The sequence below is a fragment of the Meleagris gallopavo genome, chromosome 1 (genome assembly GCF_905368555.1).
Source record: "Meleagris gallopavo chromosome 1, MGAL_WU_HG_1.1, whole genome shotgun sequence".
Taxonomy (NCBI): Eukaryota; Metazoa; Chordata; class Aves; order Galliformes; family Phasianidae; genus Meleagris; species Meleagris gallopavo.
In genome coordinates this window covers 1218662-1240989 of record NC_139404.1, presented here as the reverse complement: position 1 = coordinate 1240989, position 22328 = coordinate 1218662, and the positions used below count along the sequence as shown (strand labels likewise).

Below are 22328 nucleotides of genomic sequence, written 5' to 3'. Positions count from 1 at the left end.
GTGCACCCCAACACACAGCAGACCCCAAACCCATGCATCCCAGCATCCCTGTGCACCCCAATACACCTCACACCCCAACCCAATGCTCCCTGATGCATCATGCAGACCGTCCCCATGCACCCCAATACACCATGCACCCCAAACCCAGGTGCCTCGACACCCATACATAGCACATCTCAACCCTATGCACCCTACTTCCAGTGCACCCCAACACATCACGTACCCCATTCCCATGCATCTGTGCAACCCATGCACAGCACACCCCAACCCCATGCACCCTACATCCCATGCACCCCAGCACACCGTGCTCCCCAAACCCCCATGCACCTCAACCCCCATACACAGCACCCCAATACACCGTGCTTCCCAAATCCATGCACCCCAACACACCCCAACCCTACGTACCCATGGGGAGCATACTTCTCACGCACCCCAACACACCATGCTCCCCACACCCCTGCACCTGGACCCCATACACAGCACACCCCACTTCCCGTGCACCCCAATACAGCGTGCCCCCAAACCCCTGCACCTCGACCCCAAATACAGCACCACCCGATCTCACGGATGCTACATCTGTGCCCCCCAATACGCTACGCTCCACCCTGCCCCACTCCACCCCCTCTCCCACCGCAGGTGCTGCAATCACGGCCCCTCCCGGGGGCGGCTCCCGGGGGCGCGCCCCGCGCATGCCCGACCCCTCCCGTTAAATCCCGTAGGGTCGGAGCTTCCCATACCGCTGTCCTTTGGAACCTGCCGTCCACATGGCTACCGAGAACGAACCGGGTCGGTGCTTCCGCCGCTGCACGCAGGAGGGGCTGGGTGAGTGGGTGTGCTTAACTCTTGGAGGGGGGTGGGCTGTCCCCGTCCCCTGGTGGGTGGGAGGGTGGCTGTCCCCTCTCCACGGGTGGTGTCCACTGCTGGGTGGGTGAGGTAATTGCTGGAAGTGAGCTGGAAATTAAGGATACTAAACTTAAACTGGAAGTGTAGCATTGGTCACATGTTAAGGAAAGGTTTGGAAGTAAAATGCAGGTAGTGTGGAAGGTGTCCATTCCATAATATGCTATATCCCATATCCCTATCCCATATCCATAGGCAACCTTAGGGGTGGGCGTCATCTTTGGGCTAGGAGAAAAGGATGTGAAGACCCCATGGCTGTGCTCTGTGTTCCCCCTGTTGGGATGGGGGCTTTGTGGTCCTACAGAGCTGATAACCCATATCTTTGTTACTCTGAGACATCAGTTAGTTGTTGTTTGACAAAATAGTGGCTTTGGGAGGAACTTCACTTGTTATAATCCCAAAGTACATCTCTATCCCAAAATCCTCTAAGGTGGGGCTACCACTCATTGAGTTTGTGCTCTGAATTTTTCTGGTTTATGCTTTTATAAGTAAACAGATTTTTTTTCACTCATCATACCCAGCATGTGATCTTTAAGGTTCCTTCCAACCTAAGCCATTCCATGATTATTTGTATGTATGGCCAGACCCACTCAAGCTCCACCTGGAGGATGTGTAATAGGATAAAAATTGCTTAAGAGAGTGGAATGTTGGGGAAGGGACCTTTGGATGTGAGCAGTGGACCCCCTTTGGGATCACTCAGTGGGCTGGGCCTCTCTTTCCCATCCCATAGTAATCCCTTTGGGTAAGATTAAGACATCCTAGCACAGCACCACAGTGCTGAGCCCAATGTGACTTCTATCCCCTCCCTAGATGTCCCCAAGGTCCCCGAGACCCACAGTGATGGTGACATCCCCCGTCGGAGCTCCCTCTGTGACCGTCACTGCGCTGCCATCAACAATGTGCAGGGTGACCTGGGCTGCCACCAGCACCATCCTCGTGGCCACGCAGGTAAGATGTGCAGGGTGGGGGCAGGGAGGGCTCTGGAGGTCCCACGTCTTTTGTCACTCCTATTTTGTCCCTTGTCCCTAGCTGTGTCCTCGCAGCTCTGCTGCCAGCAGCACTCGGAGGAGGTCTGTGAGAGCTGCGTGGTGAAAACCACACTGACAGCTGAAAACGCCGTGGAGGCCAACAAGCTCTCCAATAACTACAAGGTGAGTGCCTATAGAGTGGGGTGAGGGGGATCAGTTGGATTCCATCTGGGTTTTTCTTACCTCAAAATCTCTCTCCAGTTTGGCTTCAAGAAATGGAAGAGCCACATCACAGCACGGCCATGGGAAGACCGCTCAGAGATCGTCAAAGAGCTCTACTCTGACCTCAACGTCATCCGTGGCCCTGGAGGTTGGCCTTGGGAACATCCTATGGCAGCATGGGATGAAAGATTTGCTGCTGTAGGTAGTGATGGCCCTGTTCGATGTGTCCTCTCCTGCAGGGTCTACAGTGACGTGTGGAAATGTCCTCTACCTGCTGCTCTTTGGCTGGTGGCTCTCGCTGCTCTACGTCCTGGTGGCTGCGGGGATGTTTGTCACCGTTGTGGGGGTTCCCTATGGTGAGCCTCAAGTTGGGGAGGCCCTCCATAGGAAGGGCTGGGGGAGCCATGGGTCTTCAGGCTGGACTTAAAAGGGCCCAACCGTTGGGTACTGCATGGCTCTCTCATGGCTGGAGGGATGGGGCACTTGTGTTCCCATTGGAACTGAATCTTGTGTCCCTATAGGGCGTCTCTGCTGGGACCTTGCTGGCTATTTCCTTTGGCCCTTTGGGAAAGTGATTCAGAAAGCAGAGGTAACAGTGCTTCCCAAATCTGATTGGGGGGATAGGGGGTGACAAATGTGACCCAAACTGGACCTTGATCATCCCAATCTCCTCCAGACCCCCAAATCCCGACAGGCACGGGGTGTGTGTGAGACTGACACGGAGAGCTCAGCGCTGCTTGGTGGCCCTGCACCCTATCGCTGGAACCCACGGTGTTGGGTGGACGAAGGATACTGGGTGAGTTTCTGAGCTTGGGGACAGCAGGGACCCCTATTGGTGTGGGGATAGCACCTATGGGTGCTTCAATTGCAATGGGGTCGGATATTTTGTGGCGAAACCCTAAATGCATCCTGTTATTTTAGCAGCGTGCTGGCACTGTGGTGTGGCTGTGCCTGGGCTACCCGCTGCTGGCACTAGCCCATGGGCTAGTGTGTGTTACTGCATGGCTCCTTGTCTTCCTCATCCCTGTGGCTAAGCTGAGTGCCCGCACAGCTGTCCGTGTCCTTCTGCTGCCCCCAGAGCGGGTGTGCATCCGTCGTCTGAGGATGGTGAGTGCTGCCTTATGTGGGGCTGTGGGTACCCTATCCAAGGTGGGGTTTTGGGGGTCACCAAACTGTCCTTCTGCAGACGGAGGTGCCGCTGGATGGGGAGGTCATCCTATGCTGCTACCGTGCTGTCAACCCCTACTACTACAAATATGCAGTGGATGGCATCAATGTTTTTGCTGTCAGTATCCTTTCTCTATTTTGGGGTAGAGGGAGGATGTTGGGGGCCTGACCCCAAATCCCACCCCAATAGGACCATGTCCTTGACTATCCATCCCAGACCTGCTGCCACTGGTGCTGGTGACACTGGTGCTGGGCTATGTGGACAGCCACAACCAGTTGACAAGCTCTCCAGTCAAGTTCACGTTGGCGCTGCTCTCCATCATGCCCCTCTCCTACTACATTGGGATGGCCATTGCCAGGTCAGCGGGGATGTGGGGCTGAGTGGTGGCAGTAGGGACACGCATTGAACTCTCTGACATCCTCCTTTCTTCTCCCAGTATCTCAGCCCAGAGCAATTTTGCAGTGGGTGCAGTGGTGAACGCCACGTTTGGCTCCATCACGGAGCTCACCTTCTACATCACAGCACTCATCAAAGGATCCCGTGAGGGCAACAGCTGCTATGCTGAGATTGTCAAGTCAGCGCTGACTGGGACACTGGTGGGATGTGTCCTTTTTGTCCCGGTGAGCTGGGCTGTTGTGTCACAAGAGCCTCTGGTCTCTATGGTTGGGTGAGCTAAGTGCTGATAATTTTCACTTTTTCTGGGGTTTTTTTTTTTTTTTTTTTTCCTCTCCCAAAGGGTTTGTGTATGGTAATAGGGGGCATCCGACATCAGGAGCAGCGCTTCAACAGCCGGTCAGCAGGTGTCAGCTCAGCCCTGCTCTTCCTCTCTGTTGGAGGTGAGGTGGGGACAGAGGCGTCCCCAAGGCTCGGTGGGGTTCTACCTTGAGGGCATCTGCCTCCTATCCCTCTCTCTCCATAGGTGTCTTCGCCCCAACCCTCTTCTCCAAGGTGTATGGGAAATTGGTGTGTGGTGAGTGCCACAATGTCACCCAGAATCCACTGGGCCACTACCTCTGCCACAACTGTCATTTTGACCTGGTGAGTAGAGCTGAGAACACCCTGAGCCTATCTGGCCATCATGGTGGCAGTGGGACTGTCCTGCATCCCTGTGTCGTAACTGGTGTTCTCTCTCTGCAGATGGAGAACAACGGCACTCTTTACTACAGCCATGTCCAGTGAGTAGGACTGGGGATGGCTGCTGGAGTTGGCATGGGGTCTTTGGAGCTCTTGGGTTTTGCATTGCCCTGTGTCCCTTCCAGGGCTAGTGTCCCTCTGTGCCACCCCAAAGGGTTCTGATCCTATACCCCATCCCCCAGCCAGCACAGGGGTGCCGACAGGGTCTTGGTTTGGAGGCCCTGGTGACACCAAGCATCTTGTCTGCAGACCCCTGGTGTACACAGTGTCCCTTCTGCTCCCTGCTGCGTACCTCATTGGCCTCTTCTTCACCCTGAAAACTCACTCGCACATCTATGACATCCACATCAGTGACTGTCACAGTGAGTGTCCCCAGACCACAGGATACCCATCTTTGGGGCCTGTTTGTCCACGTGCCTAATCCTTGTCTGCTCTTCCTCAGTGCCTGGCCACCACCACAGTGCTGTGGTCCACTGGTCCCGCTGGCGGGCACTGGTCATTCTCTTGCTCTCCACTCTCTGTATGTCAGCCTGTGCTGACCTGGCAACGGAGCACATCAGCCCCATCCTCACCAACTCTACCATCTCACAGGTGAGTGTGGGGATGTGTTTTGGGTGATTTTTAGGGTCCTCTGGATTGGGCCCCCTTCATGAGGGATGGGAGCCCTCCAGATTGGGTCCCTTCAACCAGAGGATGGGTGGAAGATCTCTGGGTTGGATCGCCTCACCAGGGAATGGATGGAGGACATGGAGGTTAAGGCCCTCCACCAGGGAATTGGAATCCTTGCGGTTGGGTCCTCTCTGATGGAGAATGGTTGGAGACGTTCAGGTTGGGAGGGGACCCCCACACCAGGGGTTGGTAGGATCTCTGGGTTGGGCCCCTTCCAGCCAGAGTGGGGATGGAGATCTAGTTGGATTCCTCCACTGGGAATAGATGGGAGACCTCTGGTTTGGGTTCCTTTGACTGGGGGATGGATGGAGACCTGGAGGTTGGGTCCCCTCCCTCATCCAGTTGGGACTCTGGGTTGGGTATCTCCCAATTAGGGGATGGGGACATGCTTTGTCTATGTAGTGAACCCCAAAAGCTTGGAATGGGTAAAATGTTCCTAGCACTGGGAAGCTGTCAGGATCAGGACATGCTTTGACATCTCCATTTCCCTGCAGTATTTCATTGGTGTAACTGTGCTGGCAATGGTGCCTGAGCTACCGGAGATTGTCAATGGCATCCAGTTTGCCCTACAGAATAACCTGAGTTTGAGGTGAGTGGGTGGATTTTTGGGGTGTCCTCCTCAAGTGTGGTCCCTGTGCTCCATCCCAGCCCTGTAGCTCTATGGAGGTGTCAGTAACGGGCTGCCTTACACATATTCTCTCAAGAGAAGGCTTAACGGCACATAAAAGGGTCAGAACCAGGTTCTGCTCTGTAACTTGGTTCCCTGAGGTGGGTTTGTCTTAAGCCCAACAGAGTTCCCATGGGCTGCTGGAGATACAGTGCTTAACAAATCCCTCTCTTCTCCTAGCATCGAGATCGGAAACTGCATCGCTGTCCAGGTCTGCATGCTCCAGATTCCCATTCTGGTGCTCTTCACTATCTTCTATGTGAGTAGTCCCAGGACAGCCCAGTGACTCCAACCCCACTGGGAGGGTCACACAACACCACATGCCAAGGGCACAACCACTGTCCTCAGTGTCCTCTCCCACCTGCTCAGTGCAGAGGGAAGTGGATTCAGATGCCTTCTACCTTGGCCTGTGCCATTCCCTGCCCAAGGGATGTATGGCATGGATTTGGGTGATACACAAGTCTCCATTTGGGGTTGGCAAGGGACTGTCTCGACTGGCCACAAAGGCACAACTCTCTCTATTTTGCAGCCAACAAACTTCACACTTGTCTTCAGCGACCTCCATGTCTATGCCAGCATGTTCAGCGTGGTGCTCATGAACTACATCTTCATGGATGGCAAATGTGACTATTTCCAAGGTCAGTGTTGGTCCTGTTGTTTCCATTGTCCCTGTAATAACAGGGCTGAGGAGCTTCTAGAGACCACTTTAGAGTCACCACTTGGTGCTGCTCCATGTTCAGGGTGGCTTGAGCAACTCTAGTGTTTGATTGACTTAACCAAGACTGCACACAATTTGCCTATGACATGAACCCAGAGGTCTTAAGAAACAGTAGCGTCCCACCCAAGGATCCTAAATGTGACCACCTTCCCTGCTGCAGGACATAACTCCCTCTTATTTGCTCTCTGCCCAATAGGCACAGTGCTGGTGATGGTCTACTTCATCCTCCTGGCTGTGTACTTCTTCGCCCCATCACCCAGTGGCTGCTGAGTTTGGGACTTGGTTGGGTTCTTTCAAGCCCATCATTGGCTTGGTGTGTGCTGTGATCCAGCATCTCAGGGATTTGGCTGGGCTGGATCTGGGCTGGAAAGCAGCAACAGAAGCACTCAGATGGAGCCTTTGTGCCCCAACACTTCACAGAAGAATTTCTGGCTCATATTTGTGGCTGGAAGGAAAATACTCTCAGTGGGAGAGTCTTGAAGGACACTGGTGTGGTTTCAAGGATGGACCCTCCCCAGGATTCTTGCACTGGAAGATGGTGCTTGAGAAGAGCCCTCATCCTTCCAGGCCTTGGGGATCCTGGTTTCTCCTGGGTCTGGAAGGGATTACGGCCTGGGCCATCTCACAGGGCTTTGTGATGGCACTGGAGCTGCACTGAATGTCTCTTTTTCAGCTGTTTTGCCATTAAAGCAGTTTTGTACAAATCAGAAAGAAGCTCACTTCTCCATTTGGTCATCTGCCTGGACCCCTCCAAAGGTTAGTGATGATCTTGGGGTGATATGGTGATCAAGGTTGGTGCCAGTGAGTGGGCACGGATGGCTTTAGTTGGAGTAGGAACCCTGGTAGTGGAACAGGGCAATGCTCATCAATCACCTCTTACTTGGATTAGATCCACCATCACCATGCAGGGCAAAGAGTTGGAAGGGCAACCTGAGATTGTCAGAGAGGTCTGGGGCCATCCTGATGTTGGTGTGATTGTCCTGGGTCAGCTCTGACCGTATTTAAAAGCAGGGATATGTCCAGCTCTGAGCTGGTTCCATTTAGGGGTAAAGGGTGGTAGCACCATGATGCCAATGAGGAATTCTTTGTTCTCCTACTGGAGAAAGCAACAGCCAAAGTGAGAGGACAAGTGGATGATCTGGATGGGTTTATTATCTTTTTGAAAGGGGGGGGGGGGAAAAACAAAAAAAAAAAAAAACAAAAAAAAAAAAAAAAAAAACAAAACAAAGCTCAACACTGGCAGACACATAAATACAGGCAAATGCAGCTCCTTCCCCACAGCCCCATGTGGGTGTTGCTCCATGGGGATGTCCTCCAGTGTGAGCAGCTGGATGGGGAATGATGCTCTGCATGCAGTGTGTGCATTGGCCTCAAACACACCAAGAAGCTCTAAGTTTCCCCTCCATCGTATCTGGTGGAGACACTGGGTCCTCTCCTTCTCACTTAAGGAGGTGGCTGTGCTCTGGCAGTAACGTTCTAGTTATCTTGCTTGGAAGTATGGTGCTGCAGAGAGGGACTTAACTGCCCCACAAGCTCCATCAGCCCCCGCAAGGGAGATGTATGCTTTGTGAGGTCAGTGCTTCAATTGTATAATTGTATTTTAGGAAAAATTGCATCTTGAGGAAAAGCAGCAGAACATTCTTCAAGACCTTGTGCTCACTGTGTAGCACTGAGTCAAAGAGGTTGGTTTTAATAGGGTAGGGAAACCTTCTTGAGGGCAGGGAAGGGAGAAATCAGCATATGGATTTCAGTGCTGAAAAGTGCCTAATTCACCCTCCTTACAGCAAGGGCACAAGCTGTTGGTGAGTTCAGCAGAATCCTTTCTCACCACCTCCAGTAAACTACACAGTAGTCCATTCAGTGGCAGCTTTTAAGCAGTCTAAGCAAACCTTTCCATGTGAAAAGGTGAAGAGCACAGCCGTGGCCACTTCAAATCACTGCACCACAGGAGTTGTGCAGCATGAGCTTTGCCATACTTTGAAGCCCACATAACATGCAAAGCCCTCCAGCTGCAAGAGTTCATTGTTTTTTAGAGAGGGAGAGCTTGGCTGGGCAGCAGGGGTGTGAGCATCACCCCAACAGGCATTTTTCCATGTTGGCTGTCCTTCGTTAGATGCAGCTTGTGAAAGTACAAAGTTGAATGCACCACATGTAAGCATGATCTCAGACATTCATTAAGCACTATCCTCCCTCCCCCCAGTTAAGTTGCAAGCGTGTGCTGATAATGGATAGATGGGATGGGTTAGTCCCATTCATAATGTAACTCAGAGGTCCATAAATAAAAAGCGGATTTCCAACAAATTAAAAACTTCTAGAAAGGCATCGATGCATTTGCTGAGTAAGGCGTTGAGCAGGTTCCTCTGTGTTCTTAGCAAGACCAACCACAGTATCCATAAATAGGGGAGGGAGGAGGGGCTGCTGGACGTAGTGTGACTGGGGCAGAAGCAGGTGTTCTCATTTTAGCCGCTCAACGAGTCCCTGCGTCAGTCCGAGGTGCAAAAGCTGAGATCTGGAGAGGGTTGCTAGATGAGGGAAATACTCCAGGAGCTTCTCCCACGACAGTTCCAGCAGGCTGGGTACCACCAACCACATTTTAAACAGCGAGCCAGTCCGTTTGTTTTCGTGGATGTTGACCACTCCTCCGTGAACATACATACAGCCAGCCTAGGCAGGAAAGGGGGAAAAGGAGTTAGATGAGGGCAGGAAAAATGGGCACGCGCTGAAGGACAACGCTGACAAGAAAACCAGGGTTTGACCACCTCTCTGTGCCTGGAACAGAAGTGTCACCGCCTGAGCCTGGCTTCCTCTTGTAGCTAAGAAGAGGTCGTGCTGCTGAAGGGCACTCTTCTCTCCTCCCAAGGATTTATGCATGAGCTCAGAGTGCTTTGCTGTGTCTTTTGTTTGGTGAATTCTAACCCCAGGAATCAATTTTAAGAGTGGGAGTAGATTATTATAAACCTGTACTTGGCAACCTTGCCCACAGCAGAGAGGTTGGAACTCCATGATCCTTAAGGTCCCTTCCAACCCAAGCTATTCTATGATTTTAGCCAAATATATTTTCTTAAAGCTAGAAGCCATGCTACATTCCCTCTGCTGGCCCAGCAGCACAACAGAACCCTGCTCCAGGAACCACACAAGTGCAAAGAGAGTGGAAAATAAAGGGCATTCCTGCACTCATCTACCTCCTTCCTGGTAGATGTGTTTACCAGTTTGCATGTGTTCCTATGCTTTTCAAATGTTTGCTACTTTTTCAGCCCTACCTGTGCTCTGTAGGCCAAGTTCACGGTGAGAAGTTTTAATTGGAGAGAGTACTTGTGTGTTTGTTTTTTTTCTCCTTTTGCAAACAGAAATGGATGTTCACATACTGAGTTACTTCCTGGAGCCAGAGCTAAGGCACTTTAAAATCTAAAATCCCACACTGCTGCTTTCAGAAAGCAGAACACGCCGTGTGCTACCGCTCTTCAAACAGCTGCAGGCGTACAAAGTCAATGCAGTAACCTTAGAGCAGCTCTCAGCCTCCCCCAGGATGCTGCATGCAGCTGAGGTCACCTCCTTGGTAACATCTGCTCAGCTCTATTTACAGCCCACACAAACATCGGGATAAATGGCTCCAACTTCAGCTACAGAGGAAAGAAATGAGTCACTCACTGGTGTGACAGCAGCACAGTGAAAGTACACTGGTTCAGGCATGGCAGCTGGGAGCTTGACCCACTGGAAAGTCTGCAGATTCAGCTTCCAAACATCTCCCAGAATCACTTCTCCATTATAGCCTCCACAAACAAACACATCTGCAGAGAGAAGAAACTCACAATGCTTACCTTCCTTCAGGAATTGCAGAACGTGCTGTGCCTGAGGTCATCACCTTTCTAAAACCCTTTCAGGATCAACACTTGTTTCACCTCCTGAGAAATATAACTCATTGTATCACTCTTTTCCATGGCTCAGCACACTGAAGCATACAGCATTCAGGAGAAATTTGGAGAAGGATCAACTCTGCTTCTTCAGTCCATTCTGAGCAGCGTAATCATCAAGATTGGAAAAAAGCATTCTCAGAGGACAACAAAGCTAGGGGAGAAGTGCAAACCCCACGGAGGGAATGCTCCATGAATGTAGGTTGTACAAAATACTACAGAATTCCAGAGAGTGAGAGTACTGTCTATTTCAGGAATAAATCTGCTCCCTCACATGAAGAGCGGTGCCAATTGGACAGATTAAGGATGGTTAAAATAAGAAATCCTCCTTCAGAAAAAGACATGCATGCCCTGCAGTTCTCTCAAATGCTTTGGAGGCCAGCATCTCTCAGGCTGGAGAGATGGGCTTCCCAGTGCTAGGCTGTAGCAAGATATACCCATTTTTCAAGAGGAAGACTTTACCATTTTTGATCTGAACACAGCTATGGCATCTTCTAGCTGCTGGGAAGCCTGAGGAGAAGAAAAAAAGAAAATTAGACATGAGAAAAGAGATCACAGAATCACAGAATGGCCCAGGTAGGAAGGGACCTCAAGGATCACGAAGCTCCAGGGCCACCAACCTCCACATTTAATACCAGACCAGGCTGCCCAGGGCCCCATCCAACCTGGCCTTGAACACTCCAGGGATGGACGGGGCATCCACAACCTCTCTGGGCAGCTGTTTCAGCACCTCACCACTCTCATAGTAAAGAAGAGATCTCAGCTATTGATGCTCTTAAAGTGTTTGCACAAGTGGTGTCTGTATCTCAACACAGAATCACAGACAAGAATTTTTTCTCCACTTGCAAGAGGTTTTGCTTTCCCACTGTCACAGCTATGACACGCAGCTGCTTTGGAACGTTTGGCCTCTCTTTGCTCTCCAGGGAAGGATGAGATGTGCCACAATCTCATGCCACACAAACTCCAACTCTCACCTCTGGCTGTTCAGGGGAAGTCTCACTGCTAAGCAGAACAGCTGAGATTTGCACCTCCTCCTGTGATGAGAGCCAGCCCCTATCACCTCACCTTATCCAGGAGGGAGAGAAGCCAGAGTGGCAGCTATACTTCAGCTGTGTTAGTTCTCACTGCTGAAGCTATAAAGGAGCAGGGTCCTGAAGCCAGTGCAAGTCTACACAAGGTTACAAGAAAGACTTCCAGATGGCCAGCTAACAGCACCTTCACACACCCCAGCCACTCTCTGGTGTACAGGAGATGATGTGAAATTGCAGACTCACCGACTTTTTCATGAGGTTTTGTGGCAATTTCCTCCCAGGTGTTGGTTTCAAGGTTGTATGCATGGATCTGAATGGAAAAAAGAGAGGAACTGTCTTGGCTCTGCCAGAACTACAACGCAGCCACAGGGTAACCAAATTAGACAGACAGAGGGAATCACTACTTCACAGTTTCAACTTTTTGGAAGTGGGACACTATTTAAAGTCTTCATTTATTATCTCAGCCTCCAAAAAGAATTCAGTCTTCCCTCTCCCAGTCTTAATGGGGAAAAATGTTTACCACGTGAAAGGAAATTTTAACACAGAAGCAAGGAAGACAAGAAAAGAGTCACCATTATCAACATGCAAATTTAAAGTCAAGGAGCTCCTTTCTTTGGCCTTTTCCTGTTTTGGCATAGTTACAACATTTACATCCTAAGTGCTCTTAAATGAGAATCTTTGATAACAGATCTACAACAGATTATTCTGCAGATGCGTGTGGTCATGGGTTACCATGGATTCACCATTTCTAAGTCAACAGGACATGTCTGTGGTAACCCCAGCCTTTACAAAAACTGGAGAAAAATCTACTCCCAGTAATGTATTTTTTATTAACATTATCTTTTTAAAAATCAAGCTCTCCAAACAGATGAAGTGACTCTGCTGGTTATGCTTCACTGCAAAAAATGTGTTCAGGCAAGCTCTGGAAGCTTCTCACCATCTTACCTTATCTAGGGAATAAGCTGTCCAGGAAGTTCCACCTCCCAGGATATAAATCCTTTGACCATCGTGTGCAATTTCATGCCTGTACCTGAAGGTGCAGAAGTGGATGTTTAGTAGCACAAGAAGTTAATGCAAGCGAGCAGCAACAAAACTTTCTGGAAACATTAACAAATCTGAGTGGTTGAAACAGACATCCCAAGCATCCCACGCTGCATCAGATCCCCAGGCTGGGAATTTTTAGATGTGGAGGTTTTCATGAGCAACCTAAGCAGCATCTCAAGAGCTGGAAAGAGTTTCTGAGAGCAGAGTCTCACAGATCTCAAGTACCACAGTTTATGGAGCACCATGACACTCCTTAATACTTCCTTCCCTTTTCTCACTAAGAAGGTCACCAACTGAAACCCTGCTACAGAATGAGGCAAGGAACAGGGATCAGCTGGAGCCTCTTCAGCACTCAACAGCTGCCTTATGTTCCCAGCTCTGTTCTGGCACTACATATTGTTCTGGCAGAGGCTTCACACCCCCTCCCTATATCCCTCTGCATATCATAATGCTGGAGCACTGGTTGTGCAAGGCTCACAGCCAAAAGCACCGCTCTGACAGCACTTTCTCAGCTTCTCAGTAAAAGTGGTGATTTCCCAGTTTAAAAGCTCTCCTCACCTCTCCTCTGGCATGTCACAAGACATGTTGTTTGGTTTCAGTTGGATCCACTCTCTGGTGTTGAGGTCTAGTTTATGCAGGTCGGTGCTGTAAATGTAACCAGTTGTTCCACCAAACACATACAGAGACCCATTGATGATGGCCATGGCCTGGAAGGTAGAGAGAAACCAGTTAGAAAAGACACAGAGCATCAGCACTGAAACAGAAAGAATTCCCAGCCTCCCAAAGGAAGGAGACACAGCACATGCAGTGTATCTGACAAAGGGCCTTCCCTCCTACCTGGCCATAGATCCGATTGGGTTTCTTTCCTCTGCAGCTGAGCAGGGCCCATCTTTTGTACTTGACATTGCAGACGTGGACATCGTTGCCATTACTTTCCCCAAATGGGATTCCAGTGCCCCCAAACACAAGCAGGTTGTTGCCATGCAGTACAACTAGGAGAAACAGACAGGGCAGAGATGTTTGTTGCAGTGAAATGCAGTGAAACAGAACTCTGGAAGGAGAAGGCAGCAAGTGTTCGTTGTTGTTCAAATACCCTACAACTCACGCTATGCATTTATGGCCTTGAAATGCTCTAAAAGAGAAAGAATGCAAGTTAAAACCATGGCAACCAAAGACTTACTTTAAAAAATGGCTAGTGAACAAGGGGATCTATTTTTGGATGCTCTGTCTGACTGCAGCAAGCATCTATCCACTGAAAGCAGAGGCCTTGCAACTGTTAAGCTAAATTTCCAAAGACTCTCTCTTTCATTTGAAGTTTTTAATTCCTCAACCCTGGCAAAAGGGCAAAGAAGAAAAGAAAAAATCAAAAATCCCATTCAAAACTCAAGGCCTAATTGCACAAGAGTTGGAAACAGGATCCAGATTTCCCAGTTCTTGTCTGGTTTTTCATTCCATCAGGGACAAAGATTAAAATAGCTTCAGGCTTAGGTGCATAGGAATTGGATTTCCATACGTACGTGACATGGAGGCCAGCTCCCTGGGCATGTAGCCCTCAGTGCCCATTTGGTGCCACGTGTCTGTAGCAAAGTTGTACCGCCAGAGTTCCCTGAAGAGTGGGTAATCTTCATTCTCTGGCCCACCAGACTCATCGTAGTCAGGATTGTAGCCTCCAAACACATACAAGTTGGCATTATCTGCCACGCAGCGATGGCCACTTCTTGCTGGTGGAGATCTCTGGCCTGCAGCAAAAGGACAGAACAGCTCTGTGAACAAACAGCAAAGAAGCTGAGCTTCTGTCTGAGGATCAGGACACCCCACTGGGGTGGTCCTCCAGCAGGAGCAGCTGGTGTGGAACAGCAAGGAAACACATCTGCATCCAGGAGGTGACAGCTCTGATGCCAGATCCACACCTGAGCAAGAACACAGACAGCCCAAGTACTCCCAGTGCCTTGCATCTCAGCTAGGTTCTTCCAGGGGCTTCATAACAGCATGCAACACAAGTATGATACAGCAAGAAGTCAATAGCAAAGGCATTAGCACAGGGAGAGAGTGCTGCAAGGAGCCCATCTTTGCAGCTGGCACAAGGAGCCCTTCCCTAAAGGGAGTCCTCTGCCTCTTCCCTACAACAATACAGGTGGAGTGCAGGGAATTGAGGCTCAGAACTCAACCAGAACAGGCCAAAAGACCAACACACACATGGCAGCCAGTCCTGGGAAACCCAAATAGCAATAAATTGAAGTCTGAGAGCTCTCCCAGCTCTTTTTTGATGGAACAGGACCAGAAAAGTGCCTACTTAGGAACCATCATGCTTCTTACAGCTCATTGCAATTAACAGCAGTGAATCAGATGTGCAGAGCAATAACAAATGAGACATCAAGCATCCTTCCCACAGGAAAGGTGAAATCAATGATTTATTCAGACTGAATTCAGGATTTCAGCTTAGCAAGGGCAGATGTGCTTCACCACATTCTCACTTTGCTGCTGTTGGAAGCTCCAACTTTTGTGCAGAATTAAGCTGTTCTGCAGGACTCAAGCAAACTCCTTGAGGCAAAATTCTAAGAGATTTGAAATCCTTCCAGTAATAACTGCATCTCACAGTGATTCCCCACTTAGAAAAGCAATAAACTGAAAGAGAAGGAAGAAAATGAAGGAATTTTGCTCTTGACCAATGGGAGCTCACCCAATCCGTGCCTCCTTCTGGGTGTTCTCTGAAGGTCTTCAAAGGGGGCTGCAAAGAACAGAGATGGGAGAGCTTAATTCCAGGAGATTGGGAGCACTGAAGCAATGGAACAGGTTGTCCAAGGAGGTTGTGGATGCCCCATCCCTGAAGGCATTCAAGGCCAGGCTGGATGTGGCTCTGGGCAGCCTGGGCTGCTGGTTGGTGACCCTGCACACAGCAGGGGGGTTGAAACTGGATGATCATTGTGGTCCTTTTCAACCCAGGCCATTCTATGTTTCACTTTGCAGCAGTGGGGACGCTTTCAGAAATGAACCAAGTGGCACAATGTTAAATTGAATTAAACCAAATCACCCAACTCTTCTTTTCAGATTTGAAGTGACCTTAATTACTGTGGGAAGAAAATCTTAAAACGAGATTCCTCCAGTTCAATCTTTGTAAAAGAAGGATCTGCACAAGTTCAATGCACTAAAGAGTTAACTGATTAATTTCTTCAGCAGACAAGCTCCACGCTTTGCACTTAGAGATGCATTTCCATTTAATTGTGTTTTATCTGCTGCTTCACATCTCCTATCAAGATTTTTAAAGCAAGTTTTGGATCTGTTCTTGCTCCAGCATTCACAGCATGCAAAGAGCCCATTATATAAGTGCAAATTTCAGCTGATGCTGGAAGATGGCAACATCCAAACCAAGAGAGATGTGTGGGAAAGAGGTCTTGAAAGCCAGTGATGGAATACTGCTTTATAGTAAAAGGATAATAACTGGAAAACAGGCTGTTTGGTCAGCTTGAGATCCCAAAGCAAAGTGCTGCTGCTTTGGAGAAGTGGTGAGAAGGAAATATTCATCATCTCCTTTTCAAGGCCAGGCTGGATGTGGCTCTGGGCAGCCTGGGCTGGTGGCTGGTGACCCTGCACACAGCAGGGGGGTTGAAACTGGATGATCACTGTGGTCCTTTTCAACCCAGGCCATTCTATGATTCTATGATTCCTTAGGGCAGAAGTGGGAATGGTAAAACTTACAGGGAATGAGCAGCCACACCAATGGAACGAAGCTGAAACAGCACAGCAGGGACAGAAGGAGGAAAGTTCTAATTTGGGGCTGAGCTATCTGACAGCAACTGTGCTGGCTGTCATTGCACACTGACCTGTTAACACCCTGTTACATTCACCTCCCCCAAGTGATTCATTAAGTGACTTCAGAGGGAGCTGCTGGGATGTCCCAGATTGACTTTATTAGAGCAGATTCCTAATTGAGTATCTCTGCAGCGTGAAGAATTGACAGAACAAAAGGAGAGTAAGGAAAAAGGCAGTGGGAATGTCTGTTCCTGAGGTGACACGGTGCAGCAATCCATGCAGGAGATGTTTCCTACCTCTCAGAAAGCTCTGAATGCAGAAAGGGGAGAAGAAAACAGAGATGTCATTAGAAACATTTAAGTCATTAAAGACTTAAAGACACCCTTCATTTTAGAGGAGGAAAGCATCACGCTCATGAATGGCCTCAAAGTTTATTAAATTCCAACTCTGCAGCCTCCACAGCCACACCACTGTATAGAAAGCCTGGAAAAGATGAAAAATCCTACTTGCTTTCAGGTAATGCAGCAGATTACTTGGAGCTATGCAGCAGATGAAATGCTATCAGCATGCCCAGTGCTGCAACGTGTGTCAACAGCTACAGCCAACCCTGCAGGGATTGCTCTGCTGTATCCCAACAACTCCACAAAGTTACACAGGAGGAAAATCAAACTGTGAATGAAGATTCAGCTCAGCCACTGCATCACCAGCAGCAGGAAGGGTAAGGTGAGAGGCACTGCACACAGAGCAGCACAAAGACTTGCAGAGAACAAAGGCGTTTTCTTTCCATCTGATTATCCTCCCTTTCATGAGGGCAGGAAAAAAAAAACGCTGGCATCATCTCACCAGCTGGGTTAAAGGAGAGCAGGATACCTGCTATTCCAGTTTGTAAGCTACCAGCTGGCTTGCTTTGTTTGTTTGTTTGCATTTAAAAGAAGGGGAATAGGTCTAATTAGGTGAAAGCATTTCTTAGAAATAGAAATAATCAACAAGAGACTTGAATACAAATTTGTTTTGGGAGCCTACTTGAAGCTGCCCTTTTCTTATCAGGACTGTGCTGCCAGAAAAACAAATTAATGTATTAATCAGTGTCAAACTCTTGGCAGAGACTGAGGTCTGCCTCTATCAGCTTCTGTAGGATTTGATTTTACTTTTGAAGGGAGTTTTCTTTCCTCACTACAATCCCTCGTTATCAATTCCCAGTAAAATGATGCAATGCTGTTCTCCAGAGCTTGCAAACTCACAGCTGCTGTTGCCTCCTTGTCCTCAGCAGCCCCAGAAGGATCCAGACCCCATCACCTCTTCAGAAACACAAAAAGGAGAATGAAAAGAGCCCCAGATCAATCTCACCACGTATAGGCACAAGGCTGAGCAGTGGCCAAGGCTGAGCAAAGCCAAAGAAAAACAATTCCTAGACTCTATGGGAGGAAAGAAGCCTTGTTTCTAAGCTCTGCTTGCCAAGGATACCAAAAATACCCTTTGGCACAGCCAGAGCACCAGAATCCACCACAGGAGCCTTTAGGGACTTTGGCCTCCTTATTCTTTTGGTTTTGAAGGACCATTGAAGACCCATCTGAAACTGGAGTGCAATAGGAGGTTTAAATGCACTCAGGGAACTGGTGGAAGGTATTGACGTGGCACCAACCTCTGTTCATCACTGATCAATGAGGTGAACACACTGCATACCATCCCACATGGATGACCAGAATTAAAAGCACAGCTGGTCTTGATGTTCAGGGTTTACAACACACAGTTGAAACTCAGGGTGAATTCAGGAGAAATGTTTGGCTTCTAACCTTCAGAAAACAAGAAAAGTTACCAAAGTGCCTACATCTCAAGGACAAGCAAGCATTTTGTGCATTTTCTAACCAAGATGCATTTGAAAATCCACTTGAATTTCCATTCTGGTTAAAGAATTGCATCCAGAGAGATGTTCCTCTCAGAACTTAGGGACTATTTGCTTCTTCATATTTACTGGTGAGAACCATTTGCACACACAACCACAGATCCTCTTTATTGTATGTGTGACTCACATCTTGACTTGAAAAGAAGGCTGCAGGGTTGGCCTCACTGCAGCCTTCCAGGACCTAAAAGGAGCCTATAAAAAGGAGGGGAGTCAACTCTTTTGAAGCGTAGATTATAGCAAGGCAAGGGGAAATGCTTTGAAATTGAAGGAGGGAAGATTGAGGTTGGATGTCAGGGGGAAATTCTTTACTATGGGAGTGGTGAGGTGCTGGAACAGCTGCCCAGAGAGGCTGTGGATGCCCCGTCCATCCCTGGAGGTGTTCAAGGCCAGGTTGGGTGGAGCCCTGGGCGGCCTGGGCTGCTCTGAAACGTGGAGGTTGGTGGCCCTGCCTGTGGTGGGGGAGTTGGAGCTTCGTGATCCTTGAGATCCCTTCCAACCCGGGCCATTCTGTGATTCTGTGATACTCCCCTCCTGCAGACCACATGGAACAAAGCTTCCTTCATTACTCCTGGAGCATATTTGACAGCTATCTGAGGTGTGTTTTGGAAACACAAAATAATAAGTAGTGGATGCAAAGCTAACAAATACAGGGTGTCTTTTCTAAGTGTCTTTTCAAATGCTGGCACTGAATAATTAAGATTCCTGCACACATCCTTTTTGCTGCTTCTTAAGGCTTCATTAACACTTTATCAAGACTGTTCAACATATGGAATAGGTTTCAGTATCTCCCCTTCCACATGTGACTTCAGCAAGAGTTCTGAAGGACATTCAGGCTGAGGGCTGAAACCAAAGCACTGCTAACTCCTGGGAGAGAGAAGAGAACAAGTCAGTATTGACTCCAACACATTTTCAGCTTCAGTTTCTTCACACTGGCCTGACAAAATACGTTTGTAATTCATGTGGTAGATTCCATTATAAAAATCACAGCTGCCTCCCAGCAGCCTCTTGCATTTCTGAAGCCTCCAAAGGGGAGTTTGGAGAAGGATCCATCATCCCACATGCAGCCATCAGAGCTCGGATCAATGGGAAGAACAGGGCTGTCTCTCTCTCTGTGCTTCCACACATCTTTGCATTTCAAGCATTCATACAAGAAAGCAATTGATTTTTGGTATTTCCCATGAGGGAAAGGGCCAAAAATAAAGAAAAACGTTGAGAATGATCGATCAGAAGCAGAGCAGAATGGACACAGCTCACACAGTGAACTTCAAACGACACTCAGAGCAGAGGAGCCCCGAGGAAATAACCATCCTTATTGAGAAACCAGAGCAAAAGAAGAAATGTTTGCCCTAAAAATGCAAATATCACTGGGAAAATTATAGCTCAAGGCACGAGTACAAATGCTTAGCACGAAAGAAGCAAAGATATATTTAGGTCTCCAGCTTGTTTCTACCCTCTTAACCCCAGGAGTGTGATGAAAACTCTGAAAAAAATATATATATATTGGTATTCTGACCATTCATTCTCAAGCTGGACAGGAAGATTTCCAGTGGGGAGAACAAAACACACAATGCCTATATTTGATATTTTGGATCTTTCTAAAGCTTAGAAACAAATATAGCTCCTTCCTTTCCCATAGCCAACAAAGGATTTCAGATGTTTTAAAGGATCTTTATATACAAATGACCACCAGAAATAACCCTCTGGAGAAAGCAGCTCTGCACAACTCTGACATTAAAATACCCACAAAAACTTATCCATGGTGGTGCAACAAATGGCAGAGGGAGAATGTGAGGTAAGCAGCACCTGAATTCACACTGTGGTGTTTAAGTGGTGATGTGTTTTAGCCAGGAGATTGCCCACAACCACTTGAAATGACACTACTGGGAGCAGAAGAGCTCTGCAGAGAAGGATGGAGGGCACACATCCACTTCTAGTGCACATTACCTTCTCCTTGCATGCTGTCAGAATGATTACTAACAAAAAAAGAAAAACAACACAAACACAGCATGCTTTATAGGAAGAATCTATCGTACTAAATAGTGGGGAAGCTGAAAGAATGACTTGAAAAGTCCAAGAGAGAATTCAGAAGAAAGAAAATAAACCCAGTTGGAGGAAATGGAAGGAGGGGAAGAAAGCTGTCTCTAAATCTCAATGTTTATGCAACAGCTGCTATTGGAGTGCTGTAAACAGGACATTAACAGGTGTCAGATGAGGAGAAAACTCCAAGGATGGATCCAGGAAGATCTTCCATCACTTTTTCAGCAAGTGCTCTTCAAGCTTATTTAGGTTGGCTTTAAGCACACATGCTGAGCTGAGCAGGATCTGTTTGTTCCCAGTTGTCAGATGGCAGAATTCCAGGTTTGGGAATGACCTTTAGCCAAAAAATGGGATCACTGCAACCATCTCAGGATGACGCACGGTTACATTTGCTAAAGCTAATGATTGTAAACTGAGAATGAGAGAATAACCAGCCATTGTGATACTGCCTTATCACGAAAGGAAGGAAGGAAATATGTCTGAGAATTGGCCCAAACATAGAAGGCGTGGAGCTGCTCAGCATATTGACTGCATTCACACAAAGCCTGAGGGCATCCTTGTTTGCTCTTATGCAGGCACAACAGTGACAGACTGATCCAGAGGAGAACCACAAAGATGATCAGGGGACTGGAGCATCTCCCCTATGAAAACAGGCTGAGGGAGCTATGCTTGTTCAGCCTGGAGAAAAGAAGGCTGAGGGGTGACCTTACTGCAGTCTTTCAGTACCAAAAGGGAGCCTACAAACAGGGGGGAGTCAACTCTTGGAAAGGGGAGATAACAGCAGGACAAAGGGAAATAGTTTGAAGTTGAGGGAGGGAAGATTTAGGTTGGATGTCAGGGGGAAGTTCTTTACTATGAAAGTGGTGAGGTGCTGGAACAGCTGCCCAGAGAGGCTGTGGATGCCCTGTCCATCCCTGGAGGTGTTCAAGGCCAGGTTGGATGGGGCCCTGGCAGCCTGGACTGGTATTAAATGTGGAGGTTGGTGGCCCTGCATGTGGTTGGGGGGTTAGAGCTTCGTGATCCTTGAGGTCCCTTCCTACCCAGGCCATTCTGTGATTCTGTGACAGGATTTGCACAGGTGGGAACAGAGGATGGGATTTGAAGGCATGGGAAATGTATACCATGTACTTGCAAGGATGGGGTTCAAAAGGGTGGGGAACATCCCCCATGGCCCATCACAGAACCATAGTGTGCCCCAATACAGCAGGAGCAATGCGATGAGGGTGACTGCTCCAACTGTGGGGTAATCTCTGCCACCTCCCTTAATGCTTTGTGGCTGTTGGGAGGAGAGAACTCCCATACCCAGAGCCTGTTGGGAGGTTTAGGGGGGACGGGGACACATGGCCCCATCTGCGCACCAACACAGAGAGGACTGAGGAGAAAAGGAACAGGGCTTTCCTTCTTAGGGAATAGGGCTAAGCTTACACAGAACCCAAAACCTCTAGAAGACCAAATTCTCCCAGAGGAGCAGCACAGCACCAAAAATCCCCATATTAGAGCTGGCACCTCCCCTCCCCCCCAAAAAAAATCCTAAATTGAGATTGAAGATTGACACTACATCCCTCCCCCCCTCAATACACTGATATTGACGCCGAGAAGATCGACAGCCCCCTCCATACCCCCCCCAATCCTCTCACTGCCCCCAACACCCCCACCCCAAAAAGCTGAGTGACACTGAAGCCCTCACGGCCCCCTCCGGGCCAAGGGTCCGAGTAACCCCAAGAGGCCCCGCCCACCGCTCACCGCCGTGTGCGGCCTCCCCGGCAGCTGCACGAAGCGGTTGAGGAGCCCGTCCTCCGCCCTGCCCCGCAGGCCGTTCAGCTCCCGACCACCATCAGCCGCCGCCATGGCCTCGACCGCTTCTCCTCAGGGAGAACCCCCCCGCCCCCTCCCCAAGAGCCGCCATGCCCGTCGACCAATCAGCGAGCTACTTCTGAGAGATCTGCCAATCAGACGCGGGTTTGTTGGAAAGTGGGGAAAGAGTAAGGGAGGTGCTGCACCTTTTGCTGGCCAATCAGAGAGCGGCTTTCCGAGACGAAGCCAATCAGACACGGGCTTGTTGGGAGGTGAGGAGGTGCTGAGAGAGCCGAGCGACCGATTGGTGCGCGTATGGGGCAGGCTGAGCCAGTGGGGCGCCGAGCTGAGAGAGAGCGTGCAGAAGGGGGAACGGAAATCGGCGGAACGACCGTGCGCGGCCGCGGTGCCC

General features: G+C 49.1%; 2 protein-coding genes across 3 annotated transcripts; one reads left to right on the top strand and one right to left on the bottom strand.

Moving 5' to 3' along the window:
• Positions 1 to 213: 213 nt before the first annotated feature.
• LOC100543904 (uncharacterized) lies at positions 214 to 7454 on the top strand. The gene is made up of 20 exons (XM_003201811.4): positions 214 to 822; positions 1711 to 1848; positions 1930 to 2051; positions 2130 to 2238; positions 2330 to 2446; positions 2612 to 2679; positions 2767 to 2886; positions 3012 to 3197; positions 3277 to 3379; positions 3475 to 3616; positions 3695 to 3878; positions 3995 to 4094; positions 4178 to 4296; positions 4396 to 4433; positions 4642 to 4754; positions 4835 to 4983; positions 5556 to 5650; positions 5909 to 5987; positions 6258 to 6366; positions 6643 to 7454. Exons 1-20 carry the CDS (start codon positions 765 to 767, stop codon positions 6714 to 6716), a joined length of 2223 nt encoding a protein of 740 aa, XP_003201859.2. The 5' UTR covers positions 214 to 764; the 3' UTR covers positions 6717 to 7454.
• Positions 7455 to 8598: 1144 nt separating this feature from the next.
• On the bottom strand, positions 8599 to 22024 carry KLHDC10 (kelch domain containing 10). Of its 2 annotated transcripts, XM_085208523.1 has the most exons (10): positions 21866 to 22024; positions 15113 to 15161; positions 13950 to 14171; positions 13270 to 13424; positions 12991 to 13139; positions 12334 to 12418; positions 11632 to 11698; positions 10820 to 10867; positions 10095 to 10234; positions 8599 to 9110 (listed from the first exon to the last, which is right to left on the bottom strand). In XM_085208523.1, the coding sequence occupies exons 1-10, from the start codon at positions 21968 to 21970 to the stop codon at positions 8901 to 8903; spliced, it is 1230 nt and encodes a 409-aa protein (XP_085064649.1). In that variant the 5' UTR covers positions 21971 to 22024; the 3' UTR covers positions 8599 to 8900. The 2 variants fall into 2 exon arrangements, with proteins under 2 accessions (XP_085064649.1, XP_085064721.1); XM_085208595.1 differs by lacking the exon at positions 15113 to 15161 and having other exon boundaries at positions 13950 to 14172.
• Positions 22025 to 22328: the final 304 nt, after the last annotated feature.

What these genes read in the sequence shown, in the direction of transcription:
- LOC100543904 (XM_003201811.4), top strand. Translation starts at nt 765, where the DNA reads ATGGCTACCGAGAACGAACCGGGTCGGTGCTTCCGCCGCTGCACGCAG. An exon ending in GCTCTTCCTCTCTGTTGGAG is followed by an intron (nt 4,095 to 4,177) that starts GTGAGGTGGGGA and finishes CTCTCTCCATAG; the next exon opens with GTGTCTTCGCCCCAACCCTC. An exon ending in CTTTACTACAGCCATGTCCA is followed by an intron (nt 4,434 to 4,641) that starts GTGAGTAGGACT and finishes TCTTGTCTGCAG; the next exon opens with ACCCCTGGTGTACACAGTGT.
- KLHDC10 (XM_085208523.1), bottom strand. Translation starts at nt 21,970, where the DNA reads ATGGCGGCGGCTGATGGTGGTCGGGAGCTGAACGGCCTGCGGGGCAGG. An exon ending in GGAGCTGGCCTCCATGTCAC is followed by an intron (nt 13,425 to 13,949) that starts GTACGTATGGAA and finishes TGTTTCTCCTAG; the next exon opens with TTGTACTGCATGGCAACAAC. An exon ending in TGTGACATGCCAGAGGAGAG is followed by an intron (nt 12,419 to 12,990) that starts GTGAGGAGAGCT and finishes CTGCACCTTCAG; the next exon opens with GTACAGGCATGAAATTGCAC.